The 26,150-nt window shown below is 35.2% G+C and overlaps 1 protein-coding gene across 2 annotated transcripts; it reads right to left on the reverse strand.

Moving 5' to 3' along the window:
- Positions 1–801: 801 nt before the first annotated feature.
- On the reverse strand, positions 802–3,705 carry LOC133806574 (uncharacterized). Of its 2 annotated transcripts, XM_062244664.1 has the most exons (4): positions 3,306–3,704; positions 2,024–2,321; positions 1,747–1,797; positions 802–1,457 (listed from the first exon to the last, which is right to left on the reverse strand). In XM_062244664.1, exons 1-4 carry the CDS (start codon positions 3,590–3,592, stop codon positions 1,068–1,070), a joined length of 1,026 nt encoding a protein of 341 aa, XP_062100648.1. In that variant the 5' UTR covers positions 3,593–3,704; the 3' UTR covers positions 802–1,067. The 2 variants fall into 2 exon arrangements, with proteins under 2 accessions (XP_062100648.1, XP_062100655.1); XM_062244671.1 differs by lacking the exon at positions 1,747–1,797 and having other exon boundaries at positions 3,306–3,705.
- Positions 3,706–26,150: the final 22,445 nt, after the last annotated feature.

The following is a 26,150-nucleotide window of genomic DNA, read 5'->3' on the forward strand; positions in this document are numbered from 1 at the left end:
AACAATGTACTTATATTGTTTTTTTTTTTTTATCACATTTACATGAAAAAACAAACATCTAAGCCAATAAAATACAACTTTCTTTATTTTCACATTCAAATCAAAAATTAAAAAGTTAGGGTTTTTCACTTACTTTACCTTAATGTAATTGCTTTTTTCAAACAATGTCACTGAAATAGATAAGTAAGTGTGTCACAACATAATTCTTCTATAGATTTGGAGAGATTTTGAAGAAGAAATGGTGGATGGAGAAGAAAAGGATCAACCCTATTTTTTTTTCCAGATTTTTTTTGAAACATCTTATTTTTGTTCTTCTTTTAATTAAAAATAAATATAAAAATAAAAGGGGTATTATTGGAATACCAAAGTTTCATTAAAGGAGGAGGTTAGTGCAGCTAAAATTTGAAAAATAGAGGTTAGAAAGCTAATAGAAAAACTTTTTAAGATTATATAGCTTAATTATCTGCTTTTCCAGTGATTGGAAATTGGCAGTGAATCTTCTTTGGTGGGTTTTTGCTTCCCTTAGCTATGCTCCTTCAATCAGATGAAAATGCTTGAACTGTTTTATAGTAATACTCGAAAGACTCAAACCTCACCATGCCCCCATAAAAAAATAGATAAAAAAAAAGTGGTCTTTTTTAAGAAAAGATGATAAAAATACTTTTTTTTTTAGATAGATATATATTATTTGTACTTACTATTCATTGAAAAATGATTAAAGTGATATTTATTATTATAGGTTAAAAGACAAGAACAAAAGTATTTTTTTTAAAACTATACTCATCTAAATGGAACCAAAAGTGTCTTGAAACTATACTCCTTCCTTTCTTCTGAATTTGTTTATATTTCTTGAGACTTTTACATGCCAATTTACAAGAAAAGGATCCTGTGCTATCTTTAAAACCAAGAAACCGTAATGTCCTACATACCTAAAGCAAAATACATTTCTGTTTTATGTACACTAAAAATACAACCAAGACACCTCATCTTGAGATTATGCCAATGCTGATTGAGATTTGTAGAATATTAGACCAGTGTCATTTTCAAAGGTAGATTGAGACCAACATTTAATTTCTAGGCTGCAGCATGTACAGTAAAATGCCACCAGCAACTGAAACATTGAGAGACTCAAACTGTCCAGCCATTGGAATGCTCACAAGCTCACATTCCTGTCGAGATTTCTCTGATAGGCCACTCCCTTCACTACCCAAAACCAAGCACAATCGAAGATTTGTATAAGAATCAGCAAGTTTTTGAGAAAGTTGAATGACTGGTTTCATTTCATCATGGCTATCTGGATGCGCAGCTAGCATTTTCGCTTGAAATTCACTTATGTGGGATTCAAGATGGAACCAACTGCCACAAACTATAGGCAGCTGAAATGAGGCACCTCGGCTTGCACGGATTGCTTTCTCGTTAAATGGATCACAACAGCCAGGAAGTAGAAAAATTCCACCCTGTTGGATATCAAACCTGTGATTAGACTCTTCTCACATACACTCACAACAAATCATGAGCCCCCTCTTTTTTTTGGCTATCAAACAATTTTTAGAAAGGAAACATAATTGAATAATATATGTAAAAGACCATAAACTGAATCCAAATATCAGAGATGATTGAGAAAAGGTTCAGAAGACATAACAGAAATACAAAGTAAGAATGGCTGATCTAAAGGCCATTAAATTTTGAACTAATTAGAATGGCTGATCTAAAGTTCAAAAGGAAACTTTTGAACTAATTCCATACCCATCTAAAGGCCATGGCTGATCTGACTAACGTACCAAGGTTTCCAGGATCCTGCAGTGGATAACTAAGATGAATAAGTAACATAATTTCTACAAGGTTCCTGAAATCAGTTAGCCTCAATTGTATGTTGCCATTAAATTTAAATACCCGATATGAGAAAACACACTTGCCTCGTCATATTTTAAGCAAAAATAAATAAATAAATAAATTAATTAAAGAGTTAAAAAAAGGAGGAAATTACAATGAAACTCGAACACATGAGTAGTGCAAAAATCACCTGGATGCCGTCGAGGACCAGAATCCTATGTGCAACGGGGAACCATCTTTCACAACCTGCTTCTTGTTGCTGATCATCTAAGTTTAAAAAACTAGTAGGAATGCTCATGAGACCAATTGCTTCTATAGATTCAGTTGATTGCAACCCAGAAAGCTTTTTCATCACTGCAGAGCTCACACGCACGATACGACCAGAAAAACCACCTATCTCTTCAGGTATTTCAGCTTTATCGAGTACTAGCAAACAATCCATTTTGACAGTTTTCTCTTGTAATGATTCTTGAAATTCATATATCTCCCTAATAACATGCATAAGTCATAACTTTATCATCTGTTAATGACAGTATAGATAAGTTTTTACTGCTGAGAATGGATTAATGTGGATTTCTAATTTATAATGGCTATGCCAAAAGTGAATCTAGAAAATAAAAAATAAAGAGACATTTGAAGTGCAACCACGGTAGCAAAAAAAAATCAAAACCTATAAAATCAAGAACTAATCTAGCATCTAACCTTTCCCTTTAAGCAGAAATCTCATAAACTGTGATAAACTGATAATCTAATCAGTTATCAAATCTTAGGCTTCATTGGCAAATTTATCATCTACCAACTAAACTACCTTAATCCCCTGAAACCTAAGTAGGGAGTTGGTAGCATTTCGAGCTAGGAGTTGAACCAATGCCGCTATTCCAAACAATTGACATTGATGAAACAAGTATATACCACTAGTGAAGTTATTCTATAAGATTTCATTCAATATCCCCAGTAATTTAGAGATCTAGAACTTGCTAAACCAGTCAGTCCCTATGCCAGGATCCCAAAGAACAAAACTTTCTGTAACCATTTTCACCAGCCGACATTTTAAAGTTTTTAATTTTACTGGATAACCATTTTCACCAGTCAAGTGATCAAACCCATGACAGTGTCACAAGGTTTTGCAAGAGTTTCCTGTATTGCTCATTGGGCTTAAGCCTTAATGGTTGAGGCCAAGCAAACAATTCATCACTAGTCAATTAACTATTCGCAAAAATTGTTTCTTTTCTTTGGCATGAGAAATGGTTCCCAATTTTTTCATATATAATAAAAAAATATACCGTACGATTAGAACAATAAAATTAAAACAAAGATTGATAGAAGTACTTGCGAGCACAGCCTACACATTGCCAATAATTATACTCCAAAGAATCAAAATCAAGCTCCTTGAGGCTTTGATTTCTATCGAAACTCCATATTTTTCCCGGAGAAAGTTCAATCAATTAGAGAAGAAGGGTTAGCAAAGAAACCTGATAGGTGTGGCACCAACGACGAGAACAGAGCCATGAGTATGTCGATAAGAGGAGCTGTGGCGGAGCTTGAGACAGTGCTTCACAAATGGGTTTGACGTGCTCGTAATGGATTTGACATGAGAAGGCAAAGGACTATTCGAACCCACTGAGACTTCGCCATGATTATCTTCTGAGTAAGAGTTATTATGGAAAGGGGTTCGTCGTTCTGGGATTGATAACTCTGAATTCCATAGTCTGAGCTTCGGAGGATAAGTAGTCAGTAAGACTGCGTTCATGCACAGCATTCTTTCTCCCTTTTCAATTGATTTGCATTAGCGCTTCTCTGCCACTTATATTACTTCGTTAATAATAAACTTCCATCCACTTTATTAGTTTCAGACCAAAAATCCCCAGAATTTGTGTTTTTATGCTTAATGCTAACGTGGGGCTAAATAAAAAACGTTATTTGATGCATAAATACTTAAAAGTTAAATTCAATTAAATCCCTAATTTTTCTTTTACCGCATAATTACTTAAAGTTTATAATACCTAAAGTTATTTTGTTGCAACTTAATTATTAAAATACAAAATTTTATAATTAGGAATATTGATGAAATAAATTCATAAGCTTAAATACTTAATTTTTTAATATTTGTTGCATAAATAATAAATATCTTTTTTAAACTAATTTTTTTTTATTATTTATGCTACAAAAATTAAAAATTAAAAATTTAGGTATAACAATTATATAAACTTAGGTATTTATGCCATCAATATATGTATTTATATATTTTTTCACTTGATGAGAAAAAATAACGGCTGCAACAAAAATAAACGTTGGTTACTTATGCCATCAAAAAAATAAATTAGGTATTTAAGTGCAATAAAAACATGAACGTAAGTATTTATATCGTCAATATCTCAATAAAAATACAACATACTTTGCACATCAAAATACCCCCTCACCGATAGCAGCCACAAAAACACCTAGACATCCCATTTTTTTTTTATGATTCAAAGCAAGGAAAAGTTGTAGTTAAAACACTAATTTATAAATTTCGAATAAATTTGGGCATAATTTTTTTTTTTTTTTTGCTATTTTTTTCAAATTTGAAACTCTAAAATCTGCACAAATTCGGCAGTACTCAATGTCAGCTTGACGGTGCCTTAAAAATTAAGTTTTTTATGAAAAAAAAAAACATTTTTGATCAATGATGCTCGATGCCTGCTTAATACCTGCTTGAAGGTACCCGATACAATTCTTGCAAGAGACGTAATTTTTCATTCAGTTATCCGTTTGAGGTGATTTTTTTCAAGACTACATATTTGAGTAACATATATACACATTTAAGAAGTGTAAAGTTTCAAAATATATCAAACTTCAAATCAATATCCCATTTTTGGTCGTGGTTTCTAACTATGCACTTCTAAAATTTGTATCTACACATTTTAAATTTGTAGATCTCAGGAAAATACCCGATAAAAAAATCACCTAAAATAGACACTCGAGTGAAAAATTACACTTCTTGCAAGAATTTCATCGAGCACCATCGAGCCAAAACATTTAAAAATCTTGATTTTTAAGCCCGTCAAGCACCATCGAGGAGCATTGACTTGGGCATGAAAGACATGATTTTTGATAGCAAAATTGATGAAGCTTGATGGTGCTCGATTGTTGCTCAATAGTACTCGATGCAATTCTTGCGAAATACGTAATTTTTCACTTGGGTATTCGTTTGAGGTGATTTTTTTTGTTTTGGGTATTTTTTCGAGAACTACATGTTTGAAATGTGTTTATCAACATTTAGGAAGTGTAAAGTTCGATAACACGAACAAAATTGGGGTATTATTTTGAAGTTTGGTATTTTTTCTTTAAGATTTAAACTTCCCAAATGTGGATATACACATCTCAAACGTGTAGATCAAAATCAATGCCCAAAATAAATAAAAATAATTACCCTTAACGGACACCCGAGTGAAAAATCATGCCGCTTGCAAGAATTGTATCGAGTACCATCGAGCAACTATCGAGCAAAGTCAATTTTTTTTATGATTTTTTTTATTTTTAAGGCCCCATTGAGCTGGCATTGAGTACCACCAAGCAAGTTCGATTTCTTACTGATTTAAAAGTTTCAGTTCTAAAAAAAAATCGAAAAAAAACTCAAAAATCATGTCTAAATCTATTCAAAATGCAATAATTAGTGTCTAAAGTAATACTTGTCACGAGTTTAACATCTAAATTATTAAAATATTTTGTGACGCCCTACTAACACATGACCGTCACCTTGTGTTTTTAAAATATTGCTTATCTTGCTAAGAAGGATGGTTTGGACCCAAAAGTGTGATATAAAATTTAACAGAAAATTAATACGCCAAAATTTGATAAAAAGGTATAAACCACTTCATTACATTCATAAAAGTTTACATGAGATCCCATTTGGTTTAAACAAAACATAATTACAACTCTTATTTTCAAAAGGAATCAACCTAAGCGACAAAATCAGACTTTTGACTCAAGTCCATCCGATGCTCAACCCCGTAGGTCAATCAGGGTGAACATGTACACATACCCCCCGCCAAGCTCTACAACTCATGGTTGATCTACTTTTTCTTTGCCCTTGCCTGCACCATAGAGCACCCATAAGCCAAGATCCAGCAAAAAAGGTCTCACAAAGCATAAATAATAATCACAATATGCATATATGACAATTTACATGATTTATAAATTATAAACACACACACACATATATATATTCAACCATATAAACATTTAACATGGCCTATGCCGGGTAAGGAGCATTACTAAGCACCATGCTTACGACCTATGCCGAATGAGTGTATAATGCACTCCAATATTGGCCTTGTCATCACGCGCCTACATTCCACATGATTTTAGCTAAATACGGTCCATATTGATCAATCATAAATAAACTCGATACAATTGAGCATAATAAACACTAGTATGCAATAGGGGTACAGAACCCTAATTCAATTTCAATTATACGGTCATAACCGAACAGGTACAATAGGGTCAATGCTTGCTCTATGTGCAAATGTCAACTTTTCTTACATGGAGTCCAGTGACAGAGATAAGACGACCTCAAGTGTGATTTGTTGGTATTAACATAACAAATCAAATATACGCAACGGTGAATGGGCCCCTTTTTAATAATTATTAATATCAGCCAAGATAATACACACAAACGTATATATATATATATAAAATCACATACAATCATATTAGAGATTACCTCTTGTAGTCTATCAAGTGTCATTGAATCTTTTTGTATAAAATCAACGATCTTCCTATCCAAGTTCTGAAAGCTCACACCTTGATCTTCCAGACCAATCCTCAAACACACAAGGACGTGTGTGGGCACGTAGAATTCAAAAGGTTATTTATGACTCTCTAGATGTACTCAAACACATGAGCTCTAGAGAGGTTTGAAAGAGAGAATATATATTGGATAGTTTTTCGGGTTTAGGAAAAACTATCGCTTTCTTTTTCAGAGAGAGAGTTTGATAGTCTATGAAAACCAATTCTTGAAAAGTATCGCTTCTTTTTAGGTTTATAAGGATAATTAAATAATTTAATTAATCTTTATTTTATTAAAATAAACTAATAAGTTATAACTGCATTTTATTATTTAATTTAAATCATATTTTAAAAAAATAATTAAATAAACAAATTATTTGAAATTCAAAATTCAAATCTCAGGGATAGGAAATTTGTGTGTGGTGCCACACTCACTGTACAGTGAGTGTGTCGACCACACCATTAGGGTTATCCCTAATTTTCTCATTTGTTTATTTAGTTAATATTTAAGACAATATATTTATCCCAAAATAAATATCAATTAATTCAAAATTAATTTTATCTTAAAATATCGGTTTTAAATAAATAAATACATATCTTATTCTAAATAAGATAATTATTAATCTCTCTTCATATATTAATCAAAGATTAATATTACTTTTAACCTATAGTTTTTCAAAATAAAAACTATATAGTTAAATAATTAATTAATTCATAATTAATCAATTGCCTATAATTATCACATAATTATTTCTTTATCCTGGAAAGTTAATTCCTTTGCAATTAAGCCCTTCTTACCCTTGATAGTGTAGGACAAAGGTGATCTGGAGACCATGGACCTACAACACGAAGCTCCAATAAATCAGATTATTAATTTAAACTCTTTAATCCAATAATCTTATTTATTAATTCCATGATTACTCCGCTATAAATATGGAATTGCACTCTAAGTATTTATAGATTATATTTATAGAGTTTTTTCTTGTAATTAATCTATAATAATCAAATTATAGTTTTGAGCTCAATAACTATTCAATTCCAGAATTAACTCTTAAGTGAACCAATATTTGATCCGTTAGGAAAGTATGGATTCCATTATTGCAATTCATGTTCCCAGCCATTCATGATATTGAATCTGGAAAAAAAAAAGTCATTAGCCTCATTATCCTACGAAAACTTAACGAGTGAATCAAAAGATCCAATAAGCACAAACAGGAGTTCATGACTACTCAGGATTTAGACTGATCTACAAATTATCATCTATTATGATAAAAATTGAATCTTTATGTCAAACGACAATTTTATAAAGATAATTAATTCTTATCGGTCATGTCATATATAATCTCTATTATATACATTACATTTATTAAGATGTCGATCCACATCATTAATCTGAATCTAGATCACTTGCATCTCGTATGTTTAACAAACCGCACTAGTAACCATTCATTAAAGATTTCATACTTTAATATGTTACTGACTATTTTATTCATTATTGTAGTGCACCAAAATTTTATTTTATTTTATTAATTTGTTTGCTTAATTTTATTATTAATTGTTAAGTGTTAGAAATTTATTTTTAATTGTTGGAATTGCATGGTAGAAATTATGTGAATTTAAAATTTTTAATTGTTTTATTTATTTTTTTATTTGTGAATTCTTGGGGTTTGGTTGTGTGCACCAATGTGCATGGTTAGTAGAGATGCACTTGTGCCCTTGTGTGTGTGCATGTGCATGGTATGCGTGGTGTGCATGCATTAGTTTCCACGCATAGTAAATTTTATTCTCCATTTATTTATTTTATTAATTAAAAAAAAGAAAAAATTGTAAAAATAAAGAGGGAATGTTCTAGAAGTCTTGTGTTCACACTAGTGAGAAATATGAAACAAATGGTAAGAAGAGAGTTGCCTTTTTTTTAGTTCTCGTAACTTTGGACCCAACCTCAGTAAAATAGTTATAATTTGTATTGTATATGTCCGATTTAGGCAAACTTGGTACCGTTAGAAAGCTAATTAAATTACCTAACAAAATTTATAAATAATATTTTTCCAAAATCGTGGTGTAATCGGATCAGAAATAGGCATCAAGCTACATGATATTTGGGTTACGAAAAAACCACTTCGAATTTTCATTTTTTTCCTTAGCCTATCTCTCACCTATAAATAGGTCCTTAGGCCTCTTCCTATCAGCTTTGAAACCCCTAGCCATCCATCTAGAGAAAAGAAGAGAAAAGAGAATAAAGAAAGAAAGAAGAGGAAAAGGAATAGGGTTTTTAAAAAATCCTTATGTATGTGATCTTGTATTAGTGCTTTGAATCCTATAAGCTATCCTTCTTCTTCTTAAGTTTAAGAGCATTTGTAGATCCAAAATTGCTAATAGGGTTTAGCGCATTGATTAGCGTTCCAAGAGGGCATAATTGGTTTATGTGTGTTTAATTGGTTAAATGTGTACTATGTGACATACATGACTAATATTATTATGTGAATATATTATATGCATGTTTATGAGTATTAAATATGCATGTGGGCCCTTTATTGTTCATAAGGGCATATCTGTAATTTTGTTCCGTTAAGATATAAATGTGATTTATATGTGATAAATGATTGAGACCACATTATTATATGGATATATTTGCAGTACATGGCTCAAGACGGTCCTAGTGAGCGGATTAGCGAAATAGTCACAACGGGGTTTAAATACTCGACTCGGGGGGAGCCTAGGGGTATTTTGGGAATTTAGAGAATATTTTGGGATTTATTGAGTAATGAATATGTATTTGGTAATTAATTGGATGTGACGGGATTAATTGGTAAATGGTAGGAACACTTGGGGAATTAGCGGGAATCGGGGAAAATACTATTTTACCCTTGGATCAAATAAGGGAGGCTGAGTTTTTAGAGGGGCATTTCAGTATTTTGAGGTTAAACTCATCCTTAGACATTTTAGAGCTTACTAGAAAATATTAGGAACCATTAAGTCCTCAATTCTCTCTCACTCCCTCCATCTCACGTTTTTTTCCTCTCTCTAGAACTAAGGAGGGATTCTGAATTTTGAAGAAGAGCTTAAGGGGACAAGCTGGGCATTTAGATGAAGGGGATTGGAAAACCAAAGCTAGAACAATTAGGAACTTTTTGAGGATTTAGGTTGCAAGCTGAGGTAATATTTCAAACTGGTTTCTCTAAATTCTATTAAAACTATGCTAAAAGTTAGAGTTTGCATGAGTTTTAGTTTGTTAGCTAGATTTGGGTGTTTGATGGTGCAAGAAAATGGTTATAGGTTAATTGTGATGGTTGGGATATAAGGATAGGAATTCTGGGCTTGAATCTGAGTTAGGTTGCTGGTTTGGGGTGTGAATTTGAGGTTAGGCTTGAGGAAAAATGCTGGAAAGTGTGGTTTTTATGGGTTTGGGGGCTTGGGTCGCGACCCTGTTCTTCAGGCGGCGTGACCCGTATGCTTTAGGAGGCTGAGAGCCTCTGTTTTCCAGGTGCACCGTGACTTGGAGGGGTGCAAGTCACGACCCATGTCCTCCATCAGGGAGGACTGGGCCTCTGTCTAAGGAGCAGGCCATGGCCCTTAGGGGAAAGTCGCGGCCCTATATGGGAAATTAAGAGCAAACAAGGTTTTAGGCTTGGGGATTCAAACCTATGCGCTGGGGACGAATTCTACTACCTGGTTTAATAGAATTCGAGGTCTTGGAGGCTAGTTTTTGTTTCCTAAATATTTATTTGGATTAGGAATTAATGGTTACCCATTGACACTGTGACTGGGTTTATCGCTAAGGCTCAGGACTGAGGATCGTGCTCGGGACCGCTCTTTATTCTTCGCTCGCGATTCAAGGTAAGAAAACTGCACCCTTGTGGTTGTGAACGGAGCTGAGATTGCCAATAATTGAATATGTGTACTGTGTGATTGCACGATTGTTGTGTATATGAGAATGAATAGCTTAAGGGTGGCAGGGTTGATGATAAAGCGTACTGCACGTAGCTCGGCCTAAGTGAGCCGAGGCCAGCTAGATAAACAGAGGGCTCGGCCTAAGCATGCCAACCTTGAACGTTTGTGTAACTAGTTAACATATGAACTTGATTTTATATGTTTACCATTGGTTAGTTTATGCTTGTACTCTGTTATATAATTGGACTGGTTGAGTTAAGATTGATTGATTGAATACTACTGCTGTTATGTGTGCTTGTTGTTTATGGTTTTCTTGCTGGACCTTGGCTCACGGGTAATACGTGGTGCAGGTAAAGGCAAAGGGAAACTGGACCAACTATGATTTGGAGAGCTCTAGAGGCGAAGTGTTCATAGTTAGCTGCTCATCCGCCACGGCCGAGGGAAAGTATAGGGACAGAGCCCTAAAACTTGTATATTTCCATTAGACTGGCTTTTGGTTGTATTAACTTTTGGGGATTGTAAATTACCACTTATACCCTGTTTTTTGGATCCCATGTATCAAAACATCTATTTTAATGAAAATTAACCGTTTATGATCAAAATATTTTAACCATAACTTGATGGTTGACCTTAGGATCACATTCTTGTTCAAACGACTTAATTAGCAAGTCTTGCACTATTTCAAAATACACAGTGTAATAGTCTTGGTTATCCATGGCATTATAGCATTATTCTTTTCTTTGTTGTGGGTTTCGAAAATCCCTAGGTGTCCAAGGGGATTGGTCATAGTTTTGTGTTTTTGATTCACTACCAAGGAGGTAATGGAGAATCCTAACCCTTTTGTTGTTTTGATGTTGTCATACTTTTGTTTATGGCCTTGGATTATTGTTTGTTGTTTTGATGTTGTCATATTCTTGCTTATGGCTTTGGATATTATTTTTTGATTTGAGAAAGCATGTTTATGATGTATGGTGATGATTTGATCATTTTAGTTTTGATGTATATATGTTCTAGTGTATGTTGCTGCTACAAAGTTATGTCATTCGGGTTAAAGAATGTCGGTGCAACATACCAATGAATAGTAAAAAAATTCTCATTAACCAGATCGGGTAAAACATGTAAGTGTACATCGATGATATGCTCATTAAATCAAAGACTGCTGACAACCATGTGTTCGACCTGGAAGAGTGTTTTTGGGGTACTAAGGAGGTGCGACATGAAGCTAAACCCCCCAGAAGTGCACTTTTGGAGTTTCGTCAGGAAAATTTCTAGGCTTCATAGTCAACACAAGGGGGATAGAGGCGAACCTAGAGAAAATCATGTCATTGCTAGAAATGCCTTCACCTAGGTCGCGTAAAGAAGTACAAAGCTTAACTAGAAGAGTGGCGGCCCTAAACCGCTTCTTTTTAAAATCCACTAACAAGTGTCTCCCATTTCACAACTTGCTCAGAGGAAAAAAAAGTTTGAGTGGACTGAAGAAAGCGAACAAGCATTTCGTGACCTGAAGGCTCACCTAGATGAACCCCCTGTACTATCGAAACCTGCAGCTGGGGAATGTTTGTTCCTATATCTGGCTATGACAGAAAATGCGGTCAGCATCGTATTAGTTCAAGAGGAGAATCAGGCACAGAAACCAGTATACTACGTGAGTAAAAGACTTTTGGGAGTTGAGTCCTGATATCTTTTAATAGAAAAACTCGTGTACTGCTTGATTTTGGTGTCAAGAAAGCCCATACCGTACTTTCAGTCCTGTAATGCCCTGATTAATTCTAGACCTTGGACCATCAAAAACTACTAGTTTGGAATACATACATACATAAAATATTAGAAATTTATTAAAAATCCAAAATACGGTACGGAATACAAAATAAGGTATGGATACCCATTGTTTAGTACATAAAACATAAAAACATAAACTTTAATCAATCGTTTAAATACTAAGTGTGGAAATACATAAAACATAAATTAAAAGACTTTAAACAACGTCATCCTCGATCTTCCCACAGTCCATTCAATCCATCCATCCCCAATACACATGCCAAGATGCCACGAATCTGTCCCGCCTTCCAAGTTCATTTTCTTGCACCATCTAAAATAAAAGGAATGAGCCTAATGCCCAACAAGGAAAATCTACTAAAAACATATATCATAAATCATAAGACTATATCATAAAATATATACTATAACACATATGACGTAAAACGTATATCGTATAGGACTACAATATTAATGGTCATTAACTCATTACCGTGGCATGTGATAAAACCATCTAGGTCCTCAGTCTACTAATCGAGGTAGGTTAGAACACAAGGTAGTTTATGATAACCCATCTAGGTCCTCAGTCTACTAAACGAGGTAGGGTAAATCATAAGTCTAAACTACGATAATGATAAAAATCTTGGGGTTTGCTATCTAAGCAACTATAAGCCCCAAGCGACTAAAAACATATTCAAACATATATACATAGCACATATTATAGCATATGAACATATCATAACACATCATATAAACACATATAATCTAACCTATTTTCCTTACCAAAAACTGGGATATGGAGACAAGAACGAGAGTGGAACACTCCTAAAACAAACAGTAAAACCATGAGTTTTCTAAAGAAAAGGAGATGAAAAAGAGAACTAAACCATTAAGATAGAAACTTACCGAAAAACCTTAAGTTTCAAGGAACTTAAACACATAACCAAAAGCCATAATAATGAGTTAGGATATGAAAGAAATTGAAAGAAAATAGAAGAACTATGATGAACTAAATCTGAGGATAAGAATACCTTGAATGAACTAGAACTCTGATCTACACCTCGATACCAAAATAATACTCTACCTTACTTCCCAAGTGTTTATGAAGCTTAGATTGGAAAAGCTTTTAACCCAAAACCCAAGTGTTTTCTCTCTATAGTAATCTTAGCAACTTGGATGCTCTGAGGAATGCTTGAAAGATGAATGAAATGGTTGAGTACTAGGTCTTATTTATAGAGTTCAAGGAGTGAAACTAACCCCTTTTAAAATGAATATAAATTGAAAATATTTGAATTTTCATTTTAACAGACGCCCAGGACTCGGTCAAAAATGTTCAAGAGCAAGTCCAAGTGGTTGAGGGCTGTTTCTAGCTCAAATTCCACAGACTTTCAAAATATGAGTGTGGAGCCGATATATCGCCTCCCATATTCCTGAGTCTTTGTGGTTTTGTTCATGCAAAGTCGACGTGTTTTCTGTATCTTCCGTAGGCGACATATCGGCCCCTATAGCTGTGATATATCGTCATACGCTGATATTTTAAACATCTTTTTGCACACTTTTAGCATATTTGAAAATGATTAAATAGCTTTGACTGAGTAAAACATGATCTTAACAGCTGCTGGAAGGTTCTAGAGCTTCTAGATTCATCCATTATTAACTAATTCATCTAAAATCCTTAAATCCTTAAATAAACAAGCATGTGACAAGTGTTGTAATGCCCTAAACTCCAAGGACCGTTACGATGTGCCTTATAAACAGTGCTAAACTCGCTAATCGAGTCATTTGGCCAAAATTGTGTAACTAAGTATGATTAGCAGTTTAGGGATTAAAATTTTTGTTAAGATGTAACGTTTCATTAAAACGTTTACGGTATACATTGGGATCCCAAAAATATAATTTAAAGGTTTATTACAACAAAATATTTACAACCAGCCGATCTAAGTAGCAAAACAGGGTTTAACCCTAGTTCCTCTTTCAACCCTCGGCCGTGGCGGTCGAGCAGCCACATATGTACACATCGTCACCTAAGCTCTCCAACTCAAGGATGGTCCAACTTTCTTTTTCCTTTACCTGCACCACATAGCACCCGTGAGTCGAAGCCCAGCAAAAAAACTCAATATGCTCATGAACAGTAATAACATGTCATCAAATCATAAGGCACACACCTAGAAAATATAGCCCTAATGAAGCATGCAAATGAGTTCACGTAATGAAGAATATAAAACATCAACCGATGATCATAATAATCATCCAGGGCTTTTAGCCCCAAATAGAAGAGTGACAGTTGTAATCGTCACTAAGGTGGGTTCTGAAATTCCGTTTTTAGTAATTACCAAATTAATTAAACCAAGTAAATTAATTAAAGTGCGGAATGGTAATTAACTGTTTACACAGATTACAGTTCTGTCGGGACAGAAACCAAACTTGTCATGACAGAAACTGAACACAATAAAAAGACAGTGCATAACAATAAAGAACACAACGAATTTTTACAAGGTTCAGAAACCCTTTCGGATAACCTACTCCTTGGGGCCACGCCCAGAGAATAAAACCAATTAATAAAGAATCACAAGTACAAAAACATTGACTTAAACAAAACAAGACTCCCTCTTGAGATTTGCCGCAACTTGTTGTACTTCTCTTCACTAATCTGATCTTGATTGAAATGCTCAACCACTTGAACTCCCTTCAATGGCCAGCGAGTGCTTGCATCCTCCCGACGCAAGGCTTGTAAAAATCTTCTCCCAAAGACTACAAACGTTGTGTTCAAATTACAATGTGTATTCACTCATGAACATGGTATAAACTCACCACTAAAAACTAAACACACATATTTCTACAAGATCATGTGAATACTTATGATCTTGAATATAAAGAAGAACTCTCACAAATATTACAATAAAGCTCACGAATAATGCACCAAAGAGTTCACTTTTCTCACTGCCTTTGGAGCCCTATTTATAGAGTCCTTTTTCGTGCTCACAAAGGCTGAGAAAGAATTCTTCTAATAAAGGCAAGAATCACAGTAGTTATTCTTGATTGATGAAGAGTTGCCTTTTTTAGAAAATGCTGATCCGACAGATGCGATATCGGTGGGGACAGCTCAGACCTGTGTCGGATAAAAAACAAGCTCAAAAAGGAAACAATAACTAATGACATTAAGAACCAGTTTCCTGATTGCAATCCTTGAGCTGCACGAAAATATATCAGCAAATAATTCAAAAACAACTTTGGGTAAGTACCGAATATTTGCAATAAACTTTGTTTCCTTTATAAACAAAATGAGACAATATATGCTAAATAAGGAAGCATATTATTGACCAAAAATCACACAAAAAGAAATAGGGTTTCCGAAAATTGAAATAAAGGAAACCAAATATTTCTGAAAAATATAAAAAGGGAAACCAAAATAATTCCGAAAATTATAATAAAGGAAAACAAATATTTCCGAAAATTATAATAAAAGGAAAACAATTAAATCAACCAATTTATCTTTTAAGAAAAAAGATATTTCTATAAAAATGCCAATTATAGGATTTACAATCTCCCCCTTTGGCAATTTTATGGACAAGGAATATCTATTTTTAAAAGATCCCTGCAAAACACAAGTAAGTGCTTAAAATCATAAGAGTCACAAAGTAATAAAAAAGAATGACTCCCCTGCGAAAGATAACCAAAGCACAGTTAACAAAAGAAACCAATAAGAACCAGCAAAAATAGAGTCACTCTCTCCCCCTCATTGTCTGAAAAAATGCCAAAGAACAAGTAAATGAAACCAAAAGAAAGACACATTAAGTGTTCTTTTACAACTAAAAAAAATCAAAGGTACGGAGATCATCATGGGGCAGGAGAGCTGGATGCATTGAGAGTGGCCAATGAAGCAAGAATTTGGTGCTGAGTTTCCTCCATGAGAGAGAACCGGACAGAAAGACTTGTAATTCCTGTCTGGACAGCAGCAAGATCAGTCGGGACAGCAGGAGTGTCAGTCACAACATTGCCAGAAGCAAGACTAGCCAGATTAATTCCTTTGACTTTTTGAGCAGTGGACGGAGCATGATCATCTTTGACTGTGTAGGTGGGACCAACCAGGGGAGAAGTCAAGGTCTCATGAGACTTCTTTAGAGGACGTTGAGAGTCCAAAAGTTTGTAAATGACCTGTGGAAACAGCAAGTGTTGCCCCTTACGTTTGGCACCACTTAGAGACATGATTTGGTAAAAAATAACAGCTCCAAGATCTATGGCGACTCCAGTACCAATTTTGAACAATAGGAAGGCCATATCTTGAGTGATGGTGGAGGAATGTGTGGTAGGCATTCAATTAAACATAACAAATTTGAATAGAGCACCATAGAAATGAGTGAGATCGGTGACTCGAAGAGAGGTGCTCGGTTCCCACACCATAGCCTGACCAACCAGTTCAGACAAAACTTGGTCCTTTGCAAATTCAATGGAATCATCAATCTCCACAGGGACGAGATTGAGAGCCTTAGTAATTTCGGACAGGCTAAAATTATACCCATGACCCCTAACATAAACTTTATGGAACATAAAAGAAGATTGGTCTAATAACTCATCATTCAAATTTGCATAAAATTCTTTAACAACCTGAGGCACAAACCCATCAAACCCAGACAAGGATCGCAACCAACCTCTTTCCTCTAAAGTAAGCAATACCCCAAAAACACGATGAGGAGCAAAAATAAAATTTCGCTCACTAATAAAATGACGATGGTCATAGAATTGCATGTTCTTCTCATTATCATTAAAACATAATGTAATAGAGTGGGCTTTGAAAGAACCTGAGGTACGGGTAGGAGCACCTTTAAGCTTAGCAAGTTTGGACGACAATTCAGGAAATGCCAATGGAGTGGTGCCTTTTGGGTCCGATGCAACAGGAGAGGCTTCAGATGGGTCTTCTTCAGAGTCAGTCTCCTCAACCAAATCATCAAGAGGAACTTTAGGATTTGGCTCGGTCAAAGAAGGGTCCAACTCAGGCTGAGAGTCTTCTGTCTCGGGAGAGACATCCTCCGATGAGGTGCATGGGGGAGGATTGATTTTGGCCTTTAATTTAAAATGAGATAAAGGAGATGAATCCGAGATGGAGCTGGTACCTCTTCAGTAGAAATTGATTTGGACTGACTAGTTGCCAAGGCCGGTTTGGCTTTTATTTGACCTTCGGGAGAGGCGAGTTAAACCGCCGAGGCTGGAATTGGCTCAGCATCCAAATTTGGGAACGTAACTCCTTTGCTAGAAGCACCAAGAACATATGAACTTATAGGATCCGAAAGACCAAGAACCTTCTTTCTTGTTGTGGTTTTAGAACGACGGCCTGGAGTAGGAGAAACAGCAGGGATTGATGCTGGGACCGAAGGAGTGGCAGTGGGAACAGATTCAGGAAGTGTCTCCTGCTGAGACTTCACGGACTTGGAAGATGAACCACGGCCTCGAGTCTTCATGGCTGCTAAGAGAGAAACAAGTGAAACACACAAAGAAAGAAACGCTAAACACTTCGGTTATATGTGAGAGATTTAACAAGAAAACACTGATTATAAAACAACCAAAGAGACTCCGAATATATAAAGTATTCGGAACACAAAAGAGGCAAGTTCAAGAATGGGTAACCAAAAGTGGGTAACCAGATTTTTAGTGATAAATGCCAAAATATCTCCCTTTTTAAAACAAATTCTGTCACACCTCAAAATTGGAAACTTTTGAATATTTTTAGAATATATTGAGATAAAACAAATAAATTGCATAAATTAATTTTTCAAACCTTTTTTTAAGTACACGGTAGATAACAGATTTTATTTTTCAAATTTTTTTTTATTATTTTTATTACAAAAATTGCCGAAAATAAAGTGTAAAATGCCATACCATATGTGTCCATGTAAATCCCAAGTCCTGTACAGAAGAAACAAGATAACCATATTTTTCACAAATTAGAGAAGTGAGTTATAATTCAAATACTAAGAAACCATAATTCGAAAAACATACCAATCACAAAACATATTTGAGTCAATTCATTATATGTATGAGTCTTACAACCATCTTACACAATCTAGAACATGCATATGTGTGTGCATGTGTAAGCAATTTGGCGTTTCTTTTTGGCCTTTTAAAGCTAGGGTCATTGCCCATATTTGGCGATTTTAGCCTTTTTAAAATTGTAACCATAATGGTTGCTATAACTCTTATACTGATGGTAGCCCTTTACGTTGGTAGAGTATCCTCCAATATAATTGCTAATTACCTGGTACCAACTTACTCAGTGTCGACTTTCACACATCAGTATAGGTAGCTCTTTTCCAAAATGGAGCCTGAAAAAGAAACTGGATTAGGAATGCTCATACAAAGATAATGATTTGATCAAATATAAATTGGATGGTCTATAATTTTTCAAATATGGTTTTTTATTCCAACAAAGTATAAGACTCATAACGATCATTTTCTAAAATACAAAAAATATGCTCATCAAATTTCTTCCAGTCAGGACAAGAGATTTACGCAAACACATATGCAAGGCAAGACAATCAATTTATTGGCAATTTCAAATAAAACAAACCCCCAAGGACTTCCTGAGGGAATCAAATCTGACCGTGTCTAAGGCTTTAGTAAAGATATCTGCAATTTGTTTGTTAGTTTCAACATATTCTAAAATCAATGTTTTGTTTTCAACAAGCTCCCTAATAAAATGATGACGAATGTCAATATGTTTGGTGCGAGAGTGTTGAACAGGATTTTTGGAGATATTAATAGCACTTGTATTATCACAAAAAATGGTTAAAGTTTTAACATTAAACCCATAGTCTGCCAACATTTGTTTCATCCACAAAAGTTGAGTACAACAGCTTCCAGCAGCAATGTACTCAGCTTCGGCTGTTGACAAGGAGATGGAGTTTTGTTTTTTACTATGCCAGGAGACCAAATTGTTTCCTAAGTAAAAACAACCACCACTTGTGCTTTTTCGATCATCAGTGTTTCCTGCCCAATCTGCATCACTATAACACACAAGGTTAGAATTTGTTTCTTTGGAGTGCCAAATGCCTAAATCAAGAGTATTATTGATGTAACGAATAATTCTTTTTACAACAGTCACATGAGACTCCATGGGGTTCCCTTGGAAACGAGCACACACTCCAACACTGTAACTTATGTCAGGGAGACTTGCAGTTAAGTAAAGGAGACTCCCAATCATACTCCTGTAAAGAGTTGGATCAACTTTCTTCCCATTTTCATCTTTAAACAATTTGACCGTGGTACCCATGGGAGTTTTGGCAGGTTTAGATGCATCGAGTCCAAATCTTTTCACAAGACTTCTTGCATACTTGCTTTGTGAAATGAAAATTCCTTCATTAGACCGCTTTACTTGAAGTCCTAGGAAGAAATTGAGTTCTCCTACCATGCTCATCTCAAACTCTTCCTGCATTTGTTTCACAAATTCCCGCACTAGAGAATCATTAGTAGAACCGAACACTATATCATCAACATAGATTTGTGCTATCATAATATTTTCATCAACATTTTTGATAAACAGTGTTTTGTCTACTCCCCCTCTCTTTTGCCCCTTTGAGACCAAAAATTGAGTTAGTCTCTCATACCAAGCCCGTGGGGCTTGTTTCAGCCCATACAAAGCTTTTTGCAATTTAAAAACATGATTAGGATTGTAAGGATTCTCAAACCCTTTGGGCTGTTCCACATAAGCTTCCTCATTCAAAAATCCATTTAAAAATGCGGATTTTACATCCATTTGGAACAATTTAAAACCAAGAACACATGAAATAGCTAGTAATAATCTTATGGATTCAAGTCTTGCAACGGGGGCAAATGTCTCATCAAAATCAATTCCTTCAACTTGAGTGTACCCCTGTGCAACTAGTCTAGCTATATTTCTTATTATGGTCCCAAATTCATCAATTTTGTTTTTAAATATCCACTTTGTCCCTATAACATTGGTATGACTTGGTCTAGGGACAAGAATCCATACCTCATTCCTTGTGAATTGATCTAACTCTTCTTGCATAGCATTGATCCATGATTCATCATTTAAGGCCTCCTTCACATTTTTAGGTTCCAAAGTGGAAGTAAAACAAAAAAATTGAACCAAATTTACATACCTCTTTCGAGTGACCATACTCTCTTCAAGATTTCCCAGAATAAGGTCAGAAGGGTGATTCTTTTTTACTCTGGTTGATGGTTCTTTTTGAACAGAGTCAGAGGAAGTAACTGGATTTTCCTTCTCTGTTTGCCCAGTTGTTGTTTCGATAGAATTGGCATTTGATACGTCAGCAGTGGCTGTTGTCCCCTCCGAAGGTTGTGCTGTCAGATCCGCCATTTCTTTATGATGTTGGACATCTATGAGCCTGTCAATTTCCTCCTCATGGGAGTACTCAGAAAAATCTTTTAAATCATCTACAACCACATTAGATGATTCCATAATAGTTTGGGTTCTCATATTATAGACACGATAAGCCCTACTATTAGTGGAATAACCAAGAAAAACTCCCATATCACTCTTAGCATCAAATTTGCCTAGATTCTCACGATCTCTAAGAATATAACATAGACACCCAAAAACATGAAAGTAGTTAACATTGGGTTTTCTACCTTTCCAGATTTCATAAGGACTTTTGTTTGTACCTGGACGCAGAAAAACATGATTAATTGTGTAACAAGCTGTATTAATAGCTTCTGCCCACAATTTCTTTGTGAGTTTTTTGCTGTTAAGCATAACTCTGGCCATTTCCTGCAAGGTACGATTTTTTCGTTCCACTACCCCATTTTGTTCAGGGGTTTTGGGAGCAGAAAATTCATGCAAAATTCCAAACGATTTACAATATTCATCATAAACAGAATTTTCAAACTCCTTACCATGATCACTCCTTATTCGTACAATCTTTCCAATGTTACAATTTCTTTCAACTCTCAATCTTGTACATAGAGTTTGAAAAGCTTCAAATGTATCTGATTTCTCTCTTAAAAAATCTACCCAAGTAAATCTAGAGAAATCATCCACACAAACAAAAATGTATCTCTTGCCATTAATACTTTCAACTTGTATAGGACCCATGAGATCCATATGCAATAATTCTAACACATTTGAAGTATTAACATCAGATAATGCTTTATCGGAAATTTTCAACTGTTTTCCCAATTGGCATGATTCACACTTACCAAGCGATTCTTTACCCAACTTGGGTATACCACAGATGAGACCTGCATTAGCAATCTTTTTCAAGTTTTTGAAATTTATATGACCAAGTTTTTCATGCCACAAGTCAGTAATATTAAAACTTGATGAAGATGCATGACATGTGAATTTTTGTGTGAGAGTGTAACAATTATCCAAAGAATGAGAGCCTTTGAGAATAATATCACCATTTTGATTTAAAACATTACACTCATCATGTGAAAAATTAACATAAAAACCTTGGTCACAAATTTGACTTATGCTAATTAAGTTGGCTTTCAGCCCATCAACAAGAAGCACATTTTTCAGTTTCGGTAACCCTTCAATGTTTAGAGTACCTTTACCCAAAATATTTCCTGTCATTCCATCCCCAAAAGTTACTACTCCACACTTCAAGGATTTGAAGTTGGTAAGTATGTTGGCATTACCTGTCATATATCTCGAACAACCGCTATCAAAGTACCATGAACTAGAAGCATGCATTTTGTGATAGGTAAAAGTAGCCAAGCAAACAGAGTTAACTTTCTTGACCCATACTGTTTTTGATTTTGAATTTCTTTTGGTCAAAAATTGATTCATACCACCAAAGTGTTTATCATAATTCTTTTTGAACAAGTTTAACAGAGAAAAACACTTAGGTCTTATGTGACCTTTCATCCCACAAAAATGACAAACTGGTACAAAATGCTCAATGTTTCTTTTTGGAGAAATTTTCTTTAGTTGTAGATCTGTTGCAACAGATGACAACTTTGTCCTCTCAGCAGCGTGACTTGTTCCTGCAACACGGTTAGTTGACACAACAGACGGATAATTCATAGATTTTACAAAAATCGTTTTTCTTGAGGACTCAGATCCATTAGATCCTAATCCACTATAGTCACCAACCTTTTTTCCTACAGAAAGAATATCATCCAAAATTCCAGATCTAGGATTAAGCATTTTGACACCTTTTTGCAAAAGCTCAATTTCTTTATTCAAAGAAATAATTTCATCATTTTTGGAAGCAATAATCATCTCAAGTTTTTCAATTTTTTCAACAAAATTTTTATTATTGCCAGCCATTAGACGATTCTCAGAACACACTTTCAGCCATTGATCATACATTATTTTATAAGACTCTTTCAATGACTCCTCATCTAAGTCAGAATCATCAGAATCACTGTCTGAATTCTCATTATTCTGAACAGAATTATTAAGGCATAATACATCCTTGTAATCGACTGAAGAAAAAACAATACCTTTGTGAACAGAGGTTAAGGCAACACTATTTTCCTCCTCATCACTCTGTTCAGAGTCTTGATCACTCCATGTGGCTATCATGACTTTCTTTTTCTTTAAGGTATTTGCACACTCAGATTGAATGTGTCTAAATGCTTCACATTCCCTGCACTGAATACCCTTTTTATTAGTCTCAAAGGGTTTAGAAAAATTACCTTTTGGGTTTTTGGATATGGCCTTTTTGTTTCCCAATTTCTTTATGTATTTTTGGAAATTTTTTGACAACAGAGCCATCTCATCATCCTCATCATCCAAACTTTCCTTCTTTTCTTTAGAGGATTTCAAGGCAATAGATTTTTCCTTGATTTCCTCTGTCTTACTTTTTTGTCTAATTTGTTGGTTTAGTTCAAAAGTTCGAAGTGAACCCATCAGTTCCTCTACTTTTATTTTTTCCAGATCTTTTGCTTCTTCAATTGCAGTTAGCTTTGTCTGAAACCTGTCAGGGAGAACTCTAACAATTTTTCGAACCAAAACATTCTCTTCAAGTTTTTCACCAAGAGAAAAATATTCGTTAGCAATATCTGACAATTTCTCATAAAATTCAGTGAGGGTTTCATTTTCATTCATTTTCAAATTTTCAAATTTTGTTGTGAGCATAACAAGCCTAGAACGCTTGACATCAGTAGTTCCTTCAAATTGAGTTTGAAGAATTTGCCAAGCATCTTTGGCCGAAACACATGAAGAAATCAATTTAATGTAACCTTCACCAACACCATTAAAAATAGCATGTAATGCTTTATTGTTGTAACTGGACAGTTTATCTTCAGCATCAGTCCATTCAAGTTCAGATTTTACCTTAGTTATATCATCGCTTTCTGCTGGAGGAGTCCAACCACTTAAAACAGCTCTCCAAGCCTTTTCATCTTGAGATTTGATAAAGGCTCTCATTCGAACTTTCCAATATGGATAGTTTGAATCGTTGAGTAAAGGGGGGCGAGTTATGGAACCTCCTTCTGTGAAAAAAGACATTGCAAGAACAAGAACAACAAACGGAATAAACCAAGATCACACTCAGAAATGAGTGACCCTCTCTGATACCAATTGAAATTTCGTTTTTAGTAATTACCAAATTAATTAAACCAAGTAAATTAATTAAAGTGCGGAATGGTAATTAACTGTTTACACAGATTATAGTTCTGTCGGGACAGAAACCAAACTTGTCACGACAAAAAATGAACACAATAAAAAGACAGTGCAAAACAATAAAGAACACAACGAATTTTTACAAGGTTCAGAAACCCTTTCGGATAACCTACTCCTTGGGGCCACGCCCAGAGAATAAAACCAATTAATAAAGAATCACAAGTACAAAAACATTGACTTAAACAAAACAAGACTCCCTCTTGAGATTTGCCGCAACTTGTTGTACTTCTCTTCACTAATCTGATCTTGATTGAAATGCTCAACCACTTGAACTCCCTTCAATGGCCAGCGAGTGCTTGCATCCTCCCGACGCAAGGCTTGTAAAAATCTTCTCCCAAAGACTACAAACGTTGTGTTCAAATTACAATGTGTATTCACTCATGAACATGGTATAAACTCACCACTAAAAACTAAACACACATATTTCTACAAGATCATGTGAATACTTATGATCTTGAATATAAAGAAGAACTCTCACAAATATTACAATAAAGCTCACGAATAATGCACCAAAGAGTTCACTTTTCTCACTGCCTTTGGAGCCCTATTTATAGAGTCCTTTTTCGTGCTCACAAAGGCTGAGAAAGAATTCTTCTAATAAAGGCAAGAATCACAGTAGTTATTCTTGATTGATGAAGAGTTGCCTTTTTTAGAAAATGCTGATCCGACAGATGCGATATCGGTGGGGACAGCTCAGACCTGTGTCGGATCAAAAACAAGCTCAAAAAGGAAACAATAACTAATGACATTAAGAACTAGTTTCCTGATTGCAATCCTTGAGCTGCACGAAAATATATCAGCAAATAATCCAAAAACAACTTTGGGTAAGTACCGAATATTTGCAATAAACTTTGTTTCCTTTATAAACAAAATGAGACAATATATGCTAAATAAGGAAGCATATTATTGACCAAAAATCACACAAAAAGAAATAGGGTTTCCGAAAATTGAAATAAAGGAAACCAAATATTTCTGAAAAATATAAAAAGGGAAACCAAAATAATTTCGAAAATTATAATAAAGGAAAACAAATATTTCCGAAAATTATAATAAAAGGAAAACAATTAAATCAACCAATTTATCTTTTAAGAAAAAAGATATTTCTATAAAAAAAGCCTATTATAGGATTTACAGGTTCCATTCCCATTAGCCATGTGATGATAGGGTCACCGGGGCTTTGTAGATAAGTGATCATTTCACTAGCTTAAACAAGATAGATGTTCAATGAACTAGTCACCAATATAACCTACTGCATGGCCATAGAGTCACAACCATGGGATTTCGCTCCCTAACCACGTGACAAACAGTCACCTAGGCCTTTGGCCTTGGCTCTGAGTAACTAGTTCTAGACTAGTCAAGCGCTTATAATTTTCATCGACCTTAGGGTCAGTCCAGCATTAATGCTCCTAGAGTCATTCAACGCCGATATCGATTAGATCTAATCTTTTATCGGCTCTGCGTTCATGACGCTTATGCCGTTCCCAGTTCTTAGGTTAGTAATACGCGACTAGTGCTGACCCTGACTAGTCAGTGCCATACACAAGTAAGCAATGCTACCAAACATATACCATATGTTAAATATTCGAGTACAGGGCATTCAACATGCTTACTTAACAATTGCTAGCATAATTAGGATCATGCATAAACACAGAGGCTCAAGCTCTGAACAATCTCATATTCAATATTCATAGCATGCCCTAATCACATGTTTCTCGTGCAACACATAATCACATTTAATCACTTGACATGCCTCAACAATAACCATGCATGTCACATTTAAACATCCAACATGCATCAAGAATAACCATGCATGTCCTATACATAGGGTGCAATTTTCTTACCTTTGGTCCAAGCAGAGGTTACCAATAAACGAGCCACAAGCACGATCCTGATTCCAAGCCTTTAGTGATAACCTAGTCACAACCACAAATGGTGATCCAATGAGTTCAAGTTCTAAAACCCATCCCGGAACCAAGGCCTAGCCTCTGAGACATCCAATCCCACTAAATCGGGTAGTAGGAATGATCCCGAGGCCAAAGGTTTGAGTTCCCAAGCTTAAAACATCATTTCGGCCATAAATACCCTCAAGCGTCGCGACCCCAACTCACTGAGCCGCGGCCCCCAGCCAGAACAGAGGCATCAGGGGCAAGCGCCGCAGCGCCCTATACCCAGTGCCGCGGCCCCCAGAGCTCACACAACCTGCATCGAGCTTGGGCCGTGGCGCCCAAGAACAGGGTTGCGGCCCAACCTCGGACCAACCATTTTCTCCGTTTTCAACCTTTTAAAACCTTCC

This window comes from Humulus lupulus, chromosome 1 (assembly GCF_963169125.1).
Source record: "Humulus lupulus chromosome 1, drHumLupu1.1, whole genome shotgun sequence".
NCBI classification, from domain to species: Eukaryota; Viridiplantae; Streptophyta; class Magnoliopsida; order Rosales; family Cannabaceae; genus Humulus; species Humulus lupulus.